The following is a 17,847-nucleotide window of genomic DNA, read 5'->3' as shown; positions in this document are numbered from 1 at the left end:
CGCAAAAAAAAAAAATCCTGAAAAACTCCTCTGGGCTCCACCTATTCATTCCTACCCAGCCCCCAGCCCCAACCCCTGGCAACCACTGATCTTTTTACTGTGTCCATAGTTTTGCTTTTTCCAGAATGACATACAGTTGGAATCATACAGTGTGCAGCCTTTGCAGATGGGCCTCTTTCACACAGTGATATGCATTTTAGGTTCCTCCATGTCTTTTCACGGCTTGAGAGCTCATTTCTGTTTAGTGCTGAGTAATATTCCATAATCCGGATGTACCTCAGTTTATTTATCCATTCACTTACTGAACGACATCTTGGTTGCTTCCAGGTTTTGGCAATTATGGATAAAGCTGCTGTATACATCTAAGTGCAAGTTTCATTGTGTACGTAAGTTTTCATCTCATTTGAAGAAACACCAAGGAGTAAGGGTAGTTTTGTTCTGTAAGAAACTGCTTGCCTTCCAAAGTGAGGGTCCCATTTTGCACCCCCAGCAGCAAGGAAGGAGAGTCCCTGTTGCTGCACACCCTCGGCACCATTTGGTGCTGTCGGTGTTCCGGGTTATGGCCATTCTAATGGGTGTGTGGTGCTATCTTGTTGCTTTAATTTGCATTTCCCTGATGACATGTGATGTGAAGCATCTTTTCATACGCTTATTTGCCATCTGTATATTTTCTTTGGTGTGGTGTCAGTTGAGGTCTTTGGCCCACTTTAAAATCAGGTTGTTGAAATTCCCTTTAACTGCTCTTAGACCAGCCTGGGAAGGATCGAGGGGTGTACGCTACTCATTTTTCTGTCCCAAGATCTTCAGCACCAGCACTCACTCTGTGCCTCGCGCATCTAAACAACAACAGCCAATACTTCTGTAGAGCTAAGCACACGTGAGGTTCTGCTCCGAGTGAACTGTGTGGCATCATAGAACGATCCAGTGAAGCTGTGCTACCATCGCCACCACTTTATGGGCGAGGCACTTGAGGTAAAGAGCACATAAGCGGTCTGCAAGAATGCTCAGAGACAAAAGTTTTTCAAAAGGAAAAGACAGTTCACTTGCAAAGAAGTTCCAAGGGAATCAGACTTTCGGACCAGCTCACCAAATTTTAAAAACGTAACAGGTATTTAAAGGAAAAGATGCAATACAACCAACTTTACACATTAGACTGGTCATGGCTGAAAAACCCCGATTTTCTTACAGGCTATCACACCCACAAATGCCATGACATATCTTCAGAATCATCACTGCTAAAGACAGAGATACTGTTGTTTTCTTTCAGGAGAACGTTTGCTATAGAATGGAAGACAAGCATTTTTTTCGAAATAAGTGCCTTATTCTTTCCCAGATTCTCAAATGGAGACATAAATGAGCACCTTTCCAAACTCCCATGTTATACGTGAAAAAGAACATTGTTACTGCAATCAATTTATTGACTCATGTATCTGAGTTTATTCTTTCAAAGAGGGTAACTGAATATGTAATAAAAGAGTCATACATACACATATACATTTAGATATGGATATACATATCTGAATACAGATATTGAACTAGAGACACATCGACCGAGACAGATGTAAAGTAAAAAGAGAGAGAACTAGACCAGTGGCTTTCAACAAGGGTGATTTTGTCCTATGGCACATATTGTAATGTCTGGAGATATTTCTTTGTCATGACCGGGGGTGGGAGGAATACTACTGGTATCTAGTGGGTAAAGACCAGGGATATTGCTAAACATCCAACAATGCACAGCACAGACCCCATAACAAAGGATAATCTGGCCCCAAAGGTCAGCAGTGACAAGGTTGAGAAACCATGAACTAGACACTCTTGGATCATACACATATGGAAAAAAACATTTTGGCCCTAATTTCATACGGCTGTTCAAAAAAGAAGAAACTTCCTCCTTTTTTTTTTTTCAAAATTGTGGAGTAATAAATGGGACTAGAGTATGCCAATCTTGCCCAATAAAAAATAGGTTTAAAATACTATACAAGTCCATGGCCCCTGTATAATAGAAACATCAAAATACAAATGGATGTCTGTTCTCATGGAGTCTCACCTCTAAATATGTTTTTCTCTGGTGATACTTAACAAGTGAATAGATCCTGTCCAGAAGTATTTTTTTTATTTCTTTGCAGCTGTGAGGACATTACCTCATAATTCCGGAAACAAAAATGTGGAAACAACAACAACAAAAGATGTTCCCTACTTTCTTTTAGATTCTGGCCCAATGGGAAAATAACTTCCCAGATGTAGGCCATTCCTGGAATGATCAGCAAATGGGTTTGGCTGTGCTGCTTTCAAAATGGTACACAGCCAAGTGTCAAAATAAAGGAAGGAGAGGGAGAGAGGAGGGGGTGACAGAAAGGGAGAGAAAGTGCATTTCTAGTCAAAGATGCGCCAGGGATATTTGCCAAACCTCTACCGAGGGCCTACCTATGTCTAAAAGAGGAAGAAAGGAACTGGGGTACATATTTTAGGTTTTAAAGGCAAAGTTCTAGTTCTAAACGGCTATAATAGCCCAAAACGTGGACGAGAAAATGAGAAGCCAAGAAAGTGCTCACCTTCAACCAATGACTATCTTTAACCGTGGACAGCATCTTGGGTGATTTCTCTGCACTTCCTTGCCACAGAAGAAATGTAAAAGAACTGCAGTTACCAAAGCATTTTAACAGCGGCCTGTCTCCTATTTTCTGCTCATCGTTCCTGAAAGTAATCAGTAACTTCTGCATAAGCTTGGCATCCTTATCATTAACACACTTCCACTCCAGAAAGCAAGCTCCAAGTTATGCTATGTTGCAGCTCGTAACTTTACCTCTATTTGAATCATCCATATGGCAGGACTGCTGGGCAAGAACGGGCCACCCCAGATGCCTGGGTGGTCTTCTGAGCCTTGTTTCACACGAGGTTTCTCCTCTATGGTGAGCAAAACCCTCTTCTTGGGGGAATGGCCATCAAGGGAAGGATAGACATCAGTAAGCAGGGGCAAAAATAAGTAGCCTGTCATGATGGATAGGCATGGATATCTGAGTATCTCAACAGAATTGTTTGTACAGAGATTTCTCAGGGAACAGTGTCATATTTCCAAATGTGGTGATGATGATGGTGATGGTGGTGATGGTGATGATGATGATAATGGTGATGGTGATGATGATGATGATGGTGGTGATGCTGATGGTGATGATGGTGATGGTGATGATGGTGATGATGATGATGGTGATAATGGTGATGATGGTGATGATGATGATGGTGATAATGGTGATGATGGTGATGATAACGGTGATGGTGGTGGTGATGATGATGGTGATGGTGATGGTGGTGATGATGGTGATGGTGGTGATGGTGGTGGTGATGATGGTGATGGTGGTGATGGTGGTGGTGATGATGGTGATGATGATGATGATGGTGATGATGGTGATGGTGGTGATGGTGATAATGATGATAATGGTGATGATGATGGTGGTGGTGGTGATGATTCCCTCATGATTGGAAATGGTCTTGGTATTTGCATTCTGAAGGGGTCTGCTCATCCGTTGGAAAGCAAGCTAATGATCCTGAGATGCCAGGATCCTTGCCATATTTGGGTTGTTGTAACAGCACTTGGAAACCTGTCCAGCGGCTGGGGTGACATATCACTACAAGACGTGCATCCTCTTCAAAATCTCTTTCGCTATTGCAAGCCTTTGTCAATTTTGTTTCCAGACCACAAAGTATAACCAACAGTATAAATTTCAAAAGAGTGCTATTCATTCCAGTAGTGTAGGCATTTAAAGACAGGAATAGAGGCATTTATTTAAGTCTAGAAAGTGCTGTCTCTCTCAATTATGTGTTATCAGAGAATTAAACAAGAGTTGATAAACGTTCATCAGATGAACCGTTTATATGAACTCAATAGAGACACAATAAGTAATAGGTAAAATCACCTTTAACCTGAAAGCTTTATATTTGTTTGCATTTAGAATTTCTCAACTGTTTCAGTCTTTCTTTTAGAGAAGCTGTCAGTAATCTCCCAAGAATGTGATCCACCTGGTTTGTCCTCCGACAAGACCAGACCATCATTTGCATTGGAGGGAGAGAGGAAGAACAAAAACACTGTGATGTGTTTCACACATAAGAATTATTAATGCATTAGAATATTAAAGTGGGTTGAAAAAGGTGTAAACTGCAAACAGAATATGGAGAAAAGAGCTCTAAGTTGCTTAAGTGAATGAATTCCCATCATTTTTCTTGTCCCCAGCACCAGTATGATTAACAACATTTTCGTAAGGTGATGGATTACTGTGCAAAATTAACGTTTCTTGTTTCATTAAAAGGACCCTCTGTTTTGTGTTTTCACTTACAGACTTATAAAATTGTCACTTCTTTGGATATAACCAGAAATTAGCTATGAAATTTAAAAAGTCATCCGTGATAATTAGATACTGAATTGAGGGGAAACATGCATTCTTGTTCGCTGAAGGTTATTTGAGATCCTATGCACGCCAGTAAGAACACGCACTTCCCTAAAATGAAGATGGCGGTCACCAGACATTACTTGACTGTTTTCAGTGGTGACGGCATATCTGCCTTATCTTTCGAAGTAAGAAGGTAATATGAAATACAAAATCATATATTTTGAGGTCACTCTAACAGAATGTTATTTTCTCAAGTTGGCAGGATATTAATCACTTGGAGACCAAAAAGCTTATTAAATGACGAAAGTTATAATTTAAAACAAAAGGATAAATAGCATGTGAATTAAGAGCTTTTCTTCCCTCTTGATGAGCCATTGTTTCTCAGATTCCCCTGAGGATAGATTTTTGCACTCTGGGGGATTAAAGAACCCCAATTCATCACCATTTTCTTTTCATGCACTGCCTTGAGAATTTTCTAAATTCTTTTCTCAGAATTCCTTACTGTCCAACTTTTATATCTTAGAGATGATGCAAAGAATGATAAAATGTAAACACACACACACACAAACACACACACACACACTCCCAAAACCAAAACAAAAGGAAAGCGAGCAAACTTATAAGACACCCTGAGTTCTTGGAAGTAGCTGTCACATACCTACAAGCCATGAACACCACTTGCAAATATTCCAAATGTGTCCCACCACTGTACAAAACAGCAACGGCAGCCAAGAATGAAGGTCAAGGGTGAAGCCCTGAGACCTCTGTTACTCCCAGACAACAAACTCATCCTCCACGGCATCAAGGAGTTCAGCTGTTCGTGAAACATGCCTGCAAGGATCACAATACTACTCTGTTATTTTGCTAGACAAGTGGGATTCTGGGTGGACCTAAACAAAATCAACTTATAAGGGAAAAAAAATCTTCATCTAAGAAATTATGATAATGTGTTACACAATTCTCTATAAAGATTTAAAAGATGATTCATGATTATAACACTTTCTTCACTTCAACAACTCTTTGCAACTATTTGCGTAAATGTCTGCCCCCCCCCGCCCCGCCCTCTCTCTCTCCACTAGAAAATAATTCTTTTGTGGGCAGGAAGCATGTGTCACTTATGCTGGGTCCCCAGAATCTAAGCTACCTAAAAAACATCTGTGTGTGACAGATCCATATTGGTTGGAAGAAAGATTGGGGTAGACAGATGCACAGCGGATGTCGTTGATGGACTGATATTTTTAATGGTTTTTTTCTATCACACCAGCAACCTTTCAATCGTCCACAATTGTGGCACTTCGTGATGCAGTGGTACCTCCAAGAGGCAAGGAGAGAGTGAGACATGGAGGTCCGTTTCCCCCCAAAACTCCGTGACTGTCGATGATATTACAGCTGATATTTTCACTCTGTCTTCTCTCACTGTCAACATGCTGAGAAGCAGATCATTTAGTATAAATATTTAGGAACATGACAATTAGGGCTTGAGTTTCTGCTATAAAGACTTGGCTATCTCACTTCCCAATAGCTCACAACCTTCAGTTGTCTTATCTGTAAACATAAAATAACACTCCTGACCTCAAAGAGTTGCTGTGAAGGTCAAATAGATATTTTATGTGAAACTACTTTCTCAGCACCAAGACAGCAAAAAATGCGATGAACGCTAAGTACCTTCTACCCCCTGTGGCTCAGTGATTCAGGAGAGTTTCTTACTTAGGATCCAGCCCCACCAATCGGAACTGGGGTCCGTCCGTAAGCCAAAGCGTGATGGCAGGGAGACGGGAGACGCAGCCCCCTTCTCTCCTTTTCATGCTCATCTGGGGCTCTTTCTTAGGGGTGCTGGCGAGGCTCTCCACAGAGGTCAACTCCGTAGCATGAGGGCAGCTGGTAGTGTCGCCTGATGTCCAACCACATCAGCACGAAGCAGGAAGACACCCCTAAGCGTGATGACCTGCTCTCAACCCGTCCTGCAGAACAAAGCACTTGAGCTTTGTACCAGCTCTTACCAACAAGTTCCCAATGCCTGGCTGCAGGCTGGGCGGGCTGACGCCGCATCCCGTCCGTGAGGAGCCACCGAGAGCCCCCAGCAGACAGAGCAAACTCCTGCGAGACTCTGCGTTTGCTCACGTTGGCTGTTCTGCGTTGGAAGAGCCCAGCTTTTGAGGCTCAGCTCAAGCGTCGTCTCCCCTAGGACGCGTCCCCTATAGCAACCAGCCTGAGATCTCACACAAGTAACTCTCCCTGAGCCCTCCCTTGTGGACTGCAGTGGTCTGTTTACAAGTCTTAGCCCCTACCAGACTATAAATCCCTCAGGAGTTGGGACTTTACCACCTCATCTTTGAAATTGCAGCAATCCATCGATATTAGCTGAAATAAGTGGAAGTGATTAAAGCGGCGTTTTTTGTGGGGTTTGTTTGTTTTTTAAGGGAGAAACAGACCCAGCATCTACAGTCTGAGATTTACATTAAAATGAGCCATAAACACTGCTTCCATAAATCTTTCCTTACTCATCGGCTATCAGGGGTAACCACTTTTATCCAACCTTCTCCATCACCATCAGGGAAAATGCCTCCGCTCATTATTTTGAAACCATGTGCGTAATCTTTTAAAGAGATGGAGGGGACTCTTGGTCCTGGGAGATGTGGCAGCCTGGTCACTTGCTGAGTAAATGCAAAGTTGGTTAATATCTGAACTAACTGGTCCTCTTTGCCATCCTCTTAGACCTGCCAGGGGTACTGAGGTTAATGATGTCCCCTCACCCCACCTACTGTCCACCTACCAGACAACTATTTCAAGCTGGCTTTAACAGTACAGTCGTCCCTTGAGATCTGTGGGGGATTGGTTCCAGGACCCCTGTGGATACCAAATCCGCAGATGCTCAAGTCTGTTATGTAAATACGGACAGCCGGTCCGTGTTATAATAAGAGTATAGCCGGTCCTCTGTATCCGCGGGTTCCTCATTGGCGGATTCACCCAACTGCGGATAGGCAGAACCAGAACACACGGAGCGCCGAGTACACATATTTTTTCACAGAGGCAATGAAGGAGCACGATGTGCTTATGTCTTAGGATCAAGATTTGAAACTTTTTACTGAAATCATCAGGAGAGATAAACTAAATTCAAATAACAGAAGACGTACCGACTCTTACGTGCTTCCCCATCTAGAAGGATTCTTTTTTTAATTTGTATAAACTCTCACTTTTTTTTTTTAAAGGGAATGGTGGATTACAAAACAGAAACAGACTCACAGACGTAGAAAACAAACTTATGCTTACCAAAGGGGAAAGGAGGGGGAGGGATAAATTAGGAGTTTGGGATTAACATGTACACACTACTATACAGTATATAAAATAGATCATCACCAAGGACCTGTTGTAGAGCACAGGGAACTCTACTCAGTGTTCTGTAATAACCTATATGGGAAAAGAATCTGAAAAAGAATGGATATATGTATATGTATAACTGATTCACTTGGCTGTACACCTGAAACTACACAACACTGTATATCAACTATACGCCAATGTAAAATAAAAATTAAGTTAAAAAAATAAACAATAAAAAAACCAATAAAGGGGATAGTGGGGAAAGTCTGAGCTGAGAGTTGTGAACGCTGGGTTATATCTTGACTTCTACTATCTATTATCTGTATGTGCTTGAATGAATCATTCCTATAAGCATCAAGCTGTCCAATCTGCAAAACAAAAGGGTTGAATCAGATGAGGTATCTGAAGGTAGGTGTCTGAGGTTGGGTTTCGTGGAAGCTGAGGCTGAAAGGGGTCTTTCTGTGAATGTGATGTATCAGGGGGGAAACTCTCAGTGGAAGGGGAGGGAAGGATGCAGGAGGAGCTGAGTAGGGATGTGATCTCGGCTAGAGCCCTGATAAGCCTGGCCCCGTGCAATGCTTTGCAGCATAAATTGCACCAGAGTTGATCCCAGCAGAGGGCTGGCCTCCTGTATCCCCCAGCGGTGAGCCAATGGCTATGATCTGCCCTCATCAGGGAAGGAGGGTACACTGCCCTGCTGGCAAGATGGTGCCCAGCGGCTAAAGGTTAGTCTCTCTGGGGGAGCAGCTGTAAGCTATTAGCTGCCGATCCAGGAGCCAGGGAGCTGGTGGGGTGAGGGACAGAAAGTCACCAACAGCGTCTCCTGAGAAGGAATAGGTGTCTATGACCCATTTCCAATATTCAGAGAATCCAAAACAAATTACACATTCTCCTAAGATAGATGGTACAAAAATAACTAAAATGTCAAGAATGTCAGTTTTATCAGTCTACTGTGGTAATGCGGGCGACCTCACGCTGATCTGAAGTTTGAAGGAGTTATGGATATCTTTGATTAATGTGACGAGGAAAAACTAGGTCATACTTAATAAAGGCCATATGTTGATAGACAACATACTTCCAAAATATGGAGTGCAGGGTGAGTGGAAATGTTGAAAGGTGGCTGGCTTCAGCACTCGAAAGGACTTGGAGCTCAGACACTGCACCAACAGTATGAGTTATGGGGTAATTTGACAAAGCATTCCAACAGGGCGTTTGCTATTTTCCCCAGTACTATTGTTCATATAAAAAATGTCTCTCAATAATACAGATACGCTTCACTGATCATTGTCTCAAGCCCAACCCTCAAAATCGTGTGAGAATCAGATTTCCGGAAGGCAATAGCAAGTCACACGTAGGAACTTCTCCATTTCTGAGTGAATACAAGCAGTGCCCACTGACACTTTGATAAGTTTCTTTACCTAGCCTGAAAGTTTTATGCCCATTTGCCGAAACATACCCAGGTAGGTTATACAGTGAAACCTGATCAATCTATTTCAAAAAAACGTAAAAAAATGATAAGTTAGGAGGCTATTAAGGTGGGAATGCTTAAACCAACAACATTAACTTTTAAATGTAGGTCTCCAAACATACATACATGTATGTATTTTATTAATATAATATATTGAAATATATAAAAATATATACTATACTCGATATATAAACATATATAGATATATAAATATAAATATATTTCTCCTCTAATAGTACAGTGCACAAAGAAATAAATAAGTCGGTATTTTCTAATGTGTTTTCTTAATGTTCTGTAATAGTCACAATAAGATACACTTGTAAATCACGGTTCAAGGAGAAATGCTGTATTAAAAACATGAAAATTTGCCATGAATAACCTAATATTTAGTTTGGGTCAAATTCAGAAATTCTTAGAAACACAGCCAGAGATCCAGTGACCCAGACCAGGAAATATAAAGGTCAAACTTGAGGATGGACTCTCTTCCCAGAGACTTTCTAGCATGTAACTTCAATCTCACGGCAGGCCAAACGGACACACCACAGCTGAGTGTATTCACCACAAAATCGCTCCTCCAAAAATCTGCGAGCCTGGGGCAGATTTGTGGCTGCTAAAGGTTTCTGATGCTTTGTTTGTTTGAAACAAACAAAGTAATTGTTTGTTTACTTTTTCTGAGAGGAGAGGCTAGTCCTCTAAGCAGAATGAGCTAATCACCAGCTTAGTTCTCCCTTTTGCCAAAACAAACAGCTTCCAATTACTGCTAGAAAAAAGCCTCTGATCTCTAATCAGCTACCTAAACGAGTCTATCAGCAGTAGTTTGGAGAGTGACTAATGTCCCATTAAGGTGGAATCTCTTAACACTAATAAAATTCTAGAGCCCTAGGACCAAGGCTGCCAGCAACCTGCTACTTATCTTCCAAGAAGATTCCACCCACTTTTCCCAAAATTTTCAGGTCCCAAAATCTGGCAGAGAAATAGACGCACTCTTCCTATTTTATTACACGTGGGCTACTCTTTTTCCTCAAGCCCCATTCTACTGAGCCTCCTCTGGGAAAACTCGGGCAGAGAAAGAGCAGGTTGCAGGTCTGCTAATATTTAGTGCAAGGACTCTATCGGTAAAGCTGAGACTCAGCTCCATCACTGCCGTGACGAGCAGGACCTAGCGAGACAGGCAGGGTCTCCGCCCTGAAGGTCCCAGCGAGCGCAGGAGAGGAGGCCACTCTCAAGTTAAATGAGAGTCACCCAAAAAGAGACAGAGCTTGCTTCAGGCACATTGTCTCTGTTTTCCCTCTTCTTTAATCTTCTAGTGAGGTTGAGAAAACAAGGGCACAGCAGGTTATTCCCAAGTGAGCACGTCAGCATTGTACCCTTGAACACGATGGACAGAATATGAAGAACCACCAGGACAAGTGGGCTTAACCTACCTCTTCCAAGGGTTAAAAAACCCAAACCAGGGCTCCCCTGGTGGCGCAGTGGTTGAGAATCTGCCTGCCAATGCAGGGGACACGGGTTCGAGCCCTGGTCTGGGAAGATCCCACATGCCGCGGAGCAACTGGGCCCGTGAGCCACAACTACTGAGCCTGCGCGTCTGGAGCCTGTGCTCCGCAACAAGAGAGGCCGCGATAGTGAGAGGCCCGCGCACCGCGATGAAGAGTGGCCCCCACTTGCCACAACTAGAGAAAGCCCTTGCACAGAAACGAAGACCCAACACAGCCATAAATAAATAAATAAATTTATTTATTTATTTATTTATTAAAAAAAAAAACAAAAACCCAAACCAGGGCCAGCTTCAGGGACAAATGACCGGTGCACGTGGCCCACGCTCAGAAGGGGCCGTGCACCTGAGGGGTAATGTGCCGAGACCGCCACACTGAAATGCTCAATGATCTTATCTTGGAGTGTGCGTTTCGTGTGTGCAGTCTGATGGGATACAGGAGCATGTTCTGGAGGCTCCGGCAGGCATGCTGCTGCCTCTCACCGCCCCCTCCTCCCCAGGCAAGATTCTCGGCTGCCCACTCCCTGGCCCACCGGCACCCCAACCCTCCCAGCCTCCCCCTCCTCACCCCCAAATCACGGTCACACCCTACCCTCTGCAGGGACCTGAGAGTGACCACAAGGAGGGTCAGGGCGGCGCATGCGTGCGGTGATGTGTCCCAGAGTTCAGTGGTAGCTGTCCCCGTCCCACGCTGGGACCATCATACTGTGTTTGGTGGATGGCCAGCCAGAGTCCGAGACTCCACGGGAACAAGCCTACTGCCCGTCCCTAATGCAGGTAGCTAACTGCATCTGGCAAGCAGATCTAAGTACACCTGGGGGCTGACCATCTGCTACGGGTTGAGCAGTAGGAGGGGGAGACGCCTGGCTCAGGTTCCTGAGGACCCGGCTAGAACAAAGTGCAATGCGTTGGTCCAGCAGCTGGCAGAACAGGGCACTGGGCAAGTGCCGTGCCCGAGCAGGCTTGTGCGCTCGCCAGACCCTGGGTGCCCATGACGGTCTACACACGTCCTGCAAGATCCCCTTGTGGGGCACCCACTGGGCACACCCTACACAGGGCACTTTGGGGGTCCTCGCTTCCTCCTTCCCACCTTCCTGAGTCTGGTCCCCACTTTTCCCTCCAGGGATGGACCAGGAAATCAAAACTGTGCACAGCTGGTGATTCCACATATAAGTGAAATGATCTGATGTTTGCATGTAACGCTGGCACTGCACAAGAGAAAGATGAACAGTGAAATCCATGCGAATGACTTCACGTTTAAATTATGCTTTACCGAGAACAGCATTGGATAGCAAATTCCAAGAGAGAAGGGTCACAGAAGAAAGAACAAGTTTTATATTTTAGTTCCTTCGACAACACTTCTTGCTCTCTGAATAATGGACGGCATGTTTCCATTTGGCGCTGGGGCCTGAGAAAAAGGCAACCAGTTCTGAAGTAAGTTAAACCACTAACCAATAAAATCCTAGAGATAGGAACAAATCCCAAACCTGTAGCTGTCCTTGCTGGGAACCCAGGTCCCCCGTCTATTAGCGTCTCAGCATCTCGGGTCCTTATCAGTTCTAGGAGGACACCAACGGTACCTTCTTTGTATGACGGTTGTGGGGATGAAATGAGACAGACTTGTAAGACCCCCAGAACAGTGACCCCTTTATTACCATCGCTTTCATTATCCCCAACAAGTTTTATGATCTCCACCTTGCTGGGCAGGTGTCCTACCGGGCACACGAGAGGCTGGAAGTTCAGGAAGGTGATCTTCCCCAAGCTACATATCTGCCAAGTGGCAAAGCCTGACGCAGAGCCCATCTGCCCGGCTCCAGAGCCCACCTCCCTGCTCCTTACCCCACAGCTGCATTCACTGAGGAAAGGACGCCCTTCCCAACTGCCTCCGTTGCCAGGCTTTTAGCCACGTGCACGCATGATACGTGTGAACCTGAAATGGCAACGTGCCAAATGCCCTGCGCACGGCATCGTGGAGCCGGGTACTGATAACCTGTGAGATGCTAGCCGTTACTGCTTTCCACAAATGAGAGGCAGCCCTCAGTGGTGAAATCAATGACTCAGTTCAGAATCCGTCTCCCTTGCAGTATGAAATCCTAAGCTCCTTCAGGTCGGGGACCGTGGGCAGACCATTCAGGATACAGATGCTCCGGTATCCCCATCACCACCCCCACTTCCAGGCATCAGTGTTGAGTCCCCTGTGCCGTCAGGCAAGGTTGACAGCCACATGACTGACAGGTGAAGCCGATCCAGCCCCACACATGTGGAGGCACACGTGCGCCCCATCCACCTTCAGCCTCGAGCTGCAAGGCTGGGAGGCACTGGAGAGCGTGCAGAATTGGGGCGGAGACGTTTGGACCCCAGCCTCCTCTGCAGGCCTGCTAGCCCAGGTCACTGGCCCTGACAGCCCCTTCAAAGGAGGCCGGGAACTGAGCAGGAGAAGCTGGGAACCGGCACCTGCTCCAGAAACAGCCTTCTGCTACGGTTTATTTGCCCAAGTGGGTGGGGTGACCCTGAGAGAAGGGGCTCTTCCGACCCCTTCCACCAGCCCAGCCTCTCCTGCCCACTAATACATTCCACGTGCAGCGTAATGAGCTGCCCGCAGGCTGATCCCTCCACATCCTTCCAATTATTTAAGAAGGGGGAGGGGCAGGGAAGCTTGACGCTTTATAAGGAGTGTGTGCTTCTGTCTTCTCAAATCTTAAGAACGCTTAATCCCTGCAATTTAGATAAATCAGATAGGCATTACCAGGTTAGGGTTAAACCTCCAAGAATGGCTTTGCAATTGATTGCAAAAACAGCAGTTATTAAGTCCTAACTGAGTAATTTGCAGCTTATTTCACCCAGCTAATTAAAATGTAATCAGGATTGTCTGGCAATGTGTATTCTGTCAGCAGTTTTTCTTCCGAAGAGGAATCATGCCAAGAGACCACAAGAAAAGCCTTTCACAGGAATTGGCTTGATCTAAACTGCTTCTTTAGCCGCTGAAACTGTAAAACAAATAAATTACAGCAACTGACAATTCAATTAAAATAAAGAAAGAAGAAAGGAAGGGAAGAAGAAAAAGAAAAGATACTCTTTCTCCCTGGGAACAGGCTGCCGTTTTGTTTTGTTTTCTGTTGTCGTTTACACAGTAGCGCGGCATCTCCTCAGGAGAGTGACTGAACGCAGGGCCGGCGGTTTGGAAACCAGGTGGCTGGGGAGGGGCCCTCTCCAGGATGTCGGCGTAATTTCAGCGCACGAGACCACACTCCCTTTTCCCTTTCCCTGAGGACCCACGAGGACAGCAGAGCGCGCCGAGTTCTCTGACACCCACCGGATGTCGCTTCTTTGAGAACATAGAGAAGCACGCACTCAGGCGCACGCAAACTTCGCCAGCTGGTTCACTCTCTGAAGATCCCAACTTTTACTTCTCCTTGTGCCATTCGGCGCGAGGTTTCATGAGTTCTCAAGCCAGAATGAACATGGCTTCAGACTTCGGAGATTCGTCCCCAACTCCACGGTCATTACGATGGCCTCCCGTCGCAGGTTAGTCCCCAGGGCCTCTGGGAAGGCCCATTTATCCCGCCCGAGTGGAAGAGATGCCCAGTTTATTTCTCAAGGGCAGAGGGCTCGGCTTAGAACCCCACCCAGGAGCCCCGGTCTCCTTCTGGCCTCCGCAGTTTTCCCTGCGGCGAGAAGTCGGAACTTTGGAACAGGTGAGCAACTAAGGAGAGAGACGAAGAGCCGAGGGCGAGAACCACGGCAGACGAGAGGAATTCGGTTATCTGCGTGAATGGTTTCAGAGTGCGCGCACTCGGGTCAGCTGGGGAAGGCAGCTGTGAGACGCGCCTCGGTCGGGGCCGGGAGCGGTTCCCGTGCGCCCACCCTCAGCCAGTGTCCCTGAGCAAGTCCCGCGGGGGTCCTCCCCTCTGTGGCGCCCTCCCTTCCCCCCCCCCCGCCCCAGGATCCCGGCCATCCACAGCACCAAGCGTGCCGTTCTCTGAACCTTCTACACACCCAACACCCACACTCCCACAAGCTCTCCTACCCTCAAGCCGACAGAACCTACGAGGGCTGGGGGCGATACTGGCCCCCGGGAGTCCGCTCAGAGCATCCAAACACGGCGCCTCCAAGTCCCGGATCCCCTGCATCCACGCCATTCGTTGGCGAGACCTAGAAGCTCTGGGGCTCCGAATCGGGGCGCGCACAGCTACCATCACCACCGCCTCCCCGGGCCCCAACACAAACGCGCTGGAACGCACGACTTGGCCCCCCCAGGGCTCGAAGGGTGGGCCGCGAGCTCTCGGCCCGCCGAGTGCGAAAGCAAAGCTCGAAAGAGACAAAAGTGTCCGCCCGCGGGCACCTGCGGGGCCGGGGCTCGTCGCGCGGGTCCCCGGGCGCAGCGGTGCGCGCCTCCCGGTCTCGCTCGCTGTGCCCGCGGCGCCCGCCGCGCCGAGGGCCCGGAGCGCCCCGGAGTTTGCGGGACTCGCTACCAGCCCGCAGTCCCGCGCCGAAGTCCCGGGCAACTAACAAACCCACACTTCCACCCTTGGAAGCCACAAAACTGCTCTCCCTTCCCAAAGAAACCGCCTTTCGTTTCCCCCTCGGAAGAAGGGAGTCAGGTAAAGATGCCGCAGGCTTCTTTTCCCTTTCGGGAGCAGGGAGGGGGCTGGAAAAGAGGGTTCGCGCACCCAGATTGTAAAATCCGCGCGGAGGGAAAGCCGGACCTGCCGGCTGAGCTGGGCGAGAAGTTTGGGCGGCGAGGCTGGGAGGCGCGCGCCCCGTGCGCACCCGCCGCGGCCCGCAGCGCCGGGGAGGACCCGGGCGGGCGGCGGTTCGTACCTGGAAGTGCTGGAAGAAGGCGGAGATGCGCGTGATCTGCAGGCTGAGGCGCACCTGGAGGCGCAGCGGGCGCGCTGGACGCTCCCGGCCGACAGCGACTCGTCCAGCCGCCGGGCGGCCGTCGCGCCGGAGCCGGCCGCCAGGCATCCCCCGGAGGCCGCCAGCCAGAGGCAGAGGGTCAGGGGCGCCCCGGGCACCATGGCTGCGGGTCGGGGGCGCGGGCGCCGGGCGCTGGCCGAGGCTCCCAGCTCCGCGCCGGGGCCGCACTGCCGGGAACCTCGCGGCCGCCGCAACTCCGCTGGAAAGTTCAATCATTCAACTCCGGCCCCGCGCCCTCCCTGCCAAGGCCCTCCCCGCTCTGCCTCCAGGGGTGGGGTGAGGGTGACAGGCGGCCGCGCCATTGGCTGGAAGGGAAGTGAGTGACGGGGGGCGGGCGGAGGGCCGTGGGCAGGTCTGAGGGGCAGCGAGCCGGGAGCTCCACCGCAGGGGGATGCCGGCCGAGCGCCGCCGTGCGCCCCTCTCCAGGTGGTCCGCTCCCGCGCAGGTTCCCCCACGGTCCGCTTGCGCTCCTTCCTGCCCCACCTCCCCCTTCGCCAAACAGGTGAACGTCAGGTGCGAGCAAGCCCGGGCCTGGATGTGAGGCGCTGCCTCTGGCAGCAGGGCCTCGGGACCCACAAGGCATGGGAAGAGGCTAAGGAAGGATGGAGCGCCCCTACGTTGTGGGCTTTCTCCCCGGTTCCTACCCCGGGCTCAGCTCCGCTCACGCTTTCGCTTATCTGAATTTCCCTTTTCCCGAGGAGTGGAAAAGAGCTAAGTGACAGAACTGTGATGGGTGTAACAAGGCGAGACAGCGGCCAGGCAGGGACGTTTGACTGACACGTCCCTCCTCCTCCCTCCCTCGTTCCTTCTTTCTTTCCTTCATTCCCTTCCTCTCTTCCTTCCTTCCTTCTTCCCCCTCTTCTTCCTCCCTCCATTCAGACCTTCCTCCAATCCTTTCCTTCCCTCCTTCCCATTATCCCGTGGAAACCGATGTGAGCGGGCAGCCAGGAACATTTGTTACATAGACCCACACCCCTAGTTTCCTCAGGTGTGTGTTGTTCTAGTAAGCACTACCCGCCCAGCCTGAGTGACTTATTCAAGACAAACCTTTCCTACACTCTTCTCCTTGTCTTTGCCCCAAGTCTTTTGATTTGGCCTTTTTAGCAGCAAAATTACTGCCCTGTCCCCTCTTGTACTCTCTTCCAATGCTCTTTCACCACACGCGTTCTCCATCCCCAGCTAGGGCCCCACCAGAGGAAGAGACGCTGCAGCATCTATGCTACACCACCCCTAACAAAGCTCTGTCCTGCCCTGAGCTCCACTGGGAAGTGACTGCGCTCCAGCCCCCTGCCGGTAGGAGAGCCTACAGAGGGCTGGGACGTGAGGAAGGCTGTGCTCCAAACTTGGGGATATTTATGGAACGCAACAGAGTCCGAAAGACTCATGCACACTCATTCGGATGCGGGACAACTGACCGATACTCCCATAAACTGACACTGCCACATTCTCATACAGAATTGCACTCGCACGTTCCAAAACGCAGTATCTCCCTAAATACACCACTAAGCGTAGCTGGAGCGTCTAGATGCACGCAACCTGCTCAAAGATACCGCGCAAAGCTGGAGTCTTCTTCCCATAGAGCCCATGGCTTTTTCCAACCTCCAATCCTGTCCCCCTAAAATTCTGCAGATTTTCCACTCTAAGATTTTGAGATCATCCTGTTCAATGGTAGCGACAACCATCTGCAGTTATCCTATTATACCCACGTTTCTTTTACATCATCTTACATGTATATTTCTTCATATAGTTTAAATCAGCAAGGCCAATACAATTAATTGCTTAGCGTGTTTCCCAGTGAGTTTTAAAAACCAGAGTTGTTTTGTTCAAAAGGTTCTGTAGGCAGAGCTGGCCTGATGGGTGTGTGACCTTAGAAGGATCCATACCTTGTTTAATGTTCTTCTGTCACAACCTTGATGGTAATTTTCAACACCGTCCTCCGAATTTTCATTTCGCCCTAGGTCCCACGAATTACATAGCCGGCGGCACCTGTAGCTTTTAGCATGACAATGCTACACGTGAGCTGGAAACAAAAAATTTAGACATGAGCTCACATGAACTCATGTTTGTTTAAAAGATGCTCAGAACTGTGGATGGAAATCTTTTTAAAGAATGTTAAACATACTCAGTATTGACTAAGAGCAAAGAAGCTAACCGTGGTGACCCCAAGCAGGAAGGTGCATTGAGCCTTAGGTCAACTAATGGAGGAGAGACATCTAAATACAGGGATTGTCTTCTGAATGTTATCACTTTCATTCAGGAATTAC

General features: G+C 48.0%; 1 protein-coding gene across 1 annotated transcript in view; it reads right to left on the bottom strand.

Moving 5' to 3' along the window:
* The window catches only part of LOC309662926 (uncharacterized protein), a gene marked incomplete at its 3' end in the record, with an annotated part of 111,992 nt that extends 96,187 nt beyond the window's left edge, over nt 1-15,805 (bottom strand). Inside the window, exon 1 of the mRNA XM_082466133.1 lies at nt 15,485-15,805. Coding sequence (XP_082322259.1) covers nt 15,485-15,799 — 315 coding nt within the window. The 5' untranslated portion in view covers nt 15,800-15,805. The remainder of the gene's footprint in view (nt 1-15,484) is intronic.
* Between the last annotated feature and the right edge of the window lie 2,042 nt (nt 15,806-17,847).

Source organism: Balaenoptera physalus, assembly GCF_965194825.1.
Source record: "Balaenoptera physalus genome assembly, chromosome: 6".
Taxonomy (NCBI): Eukaryota; Metazoa; Chordata; class Mammalia; order Artiodactyla; family Balaenopteridae; genus Balaenoptera; species Balaenoptera physalus.
Note: the sequence above shows the minus strand (reverse complement) of the source record. Positions and strands in the feature narration are given on the sequence as shown.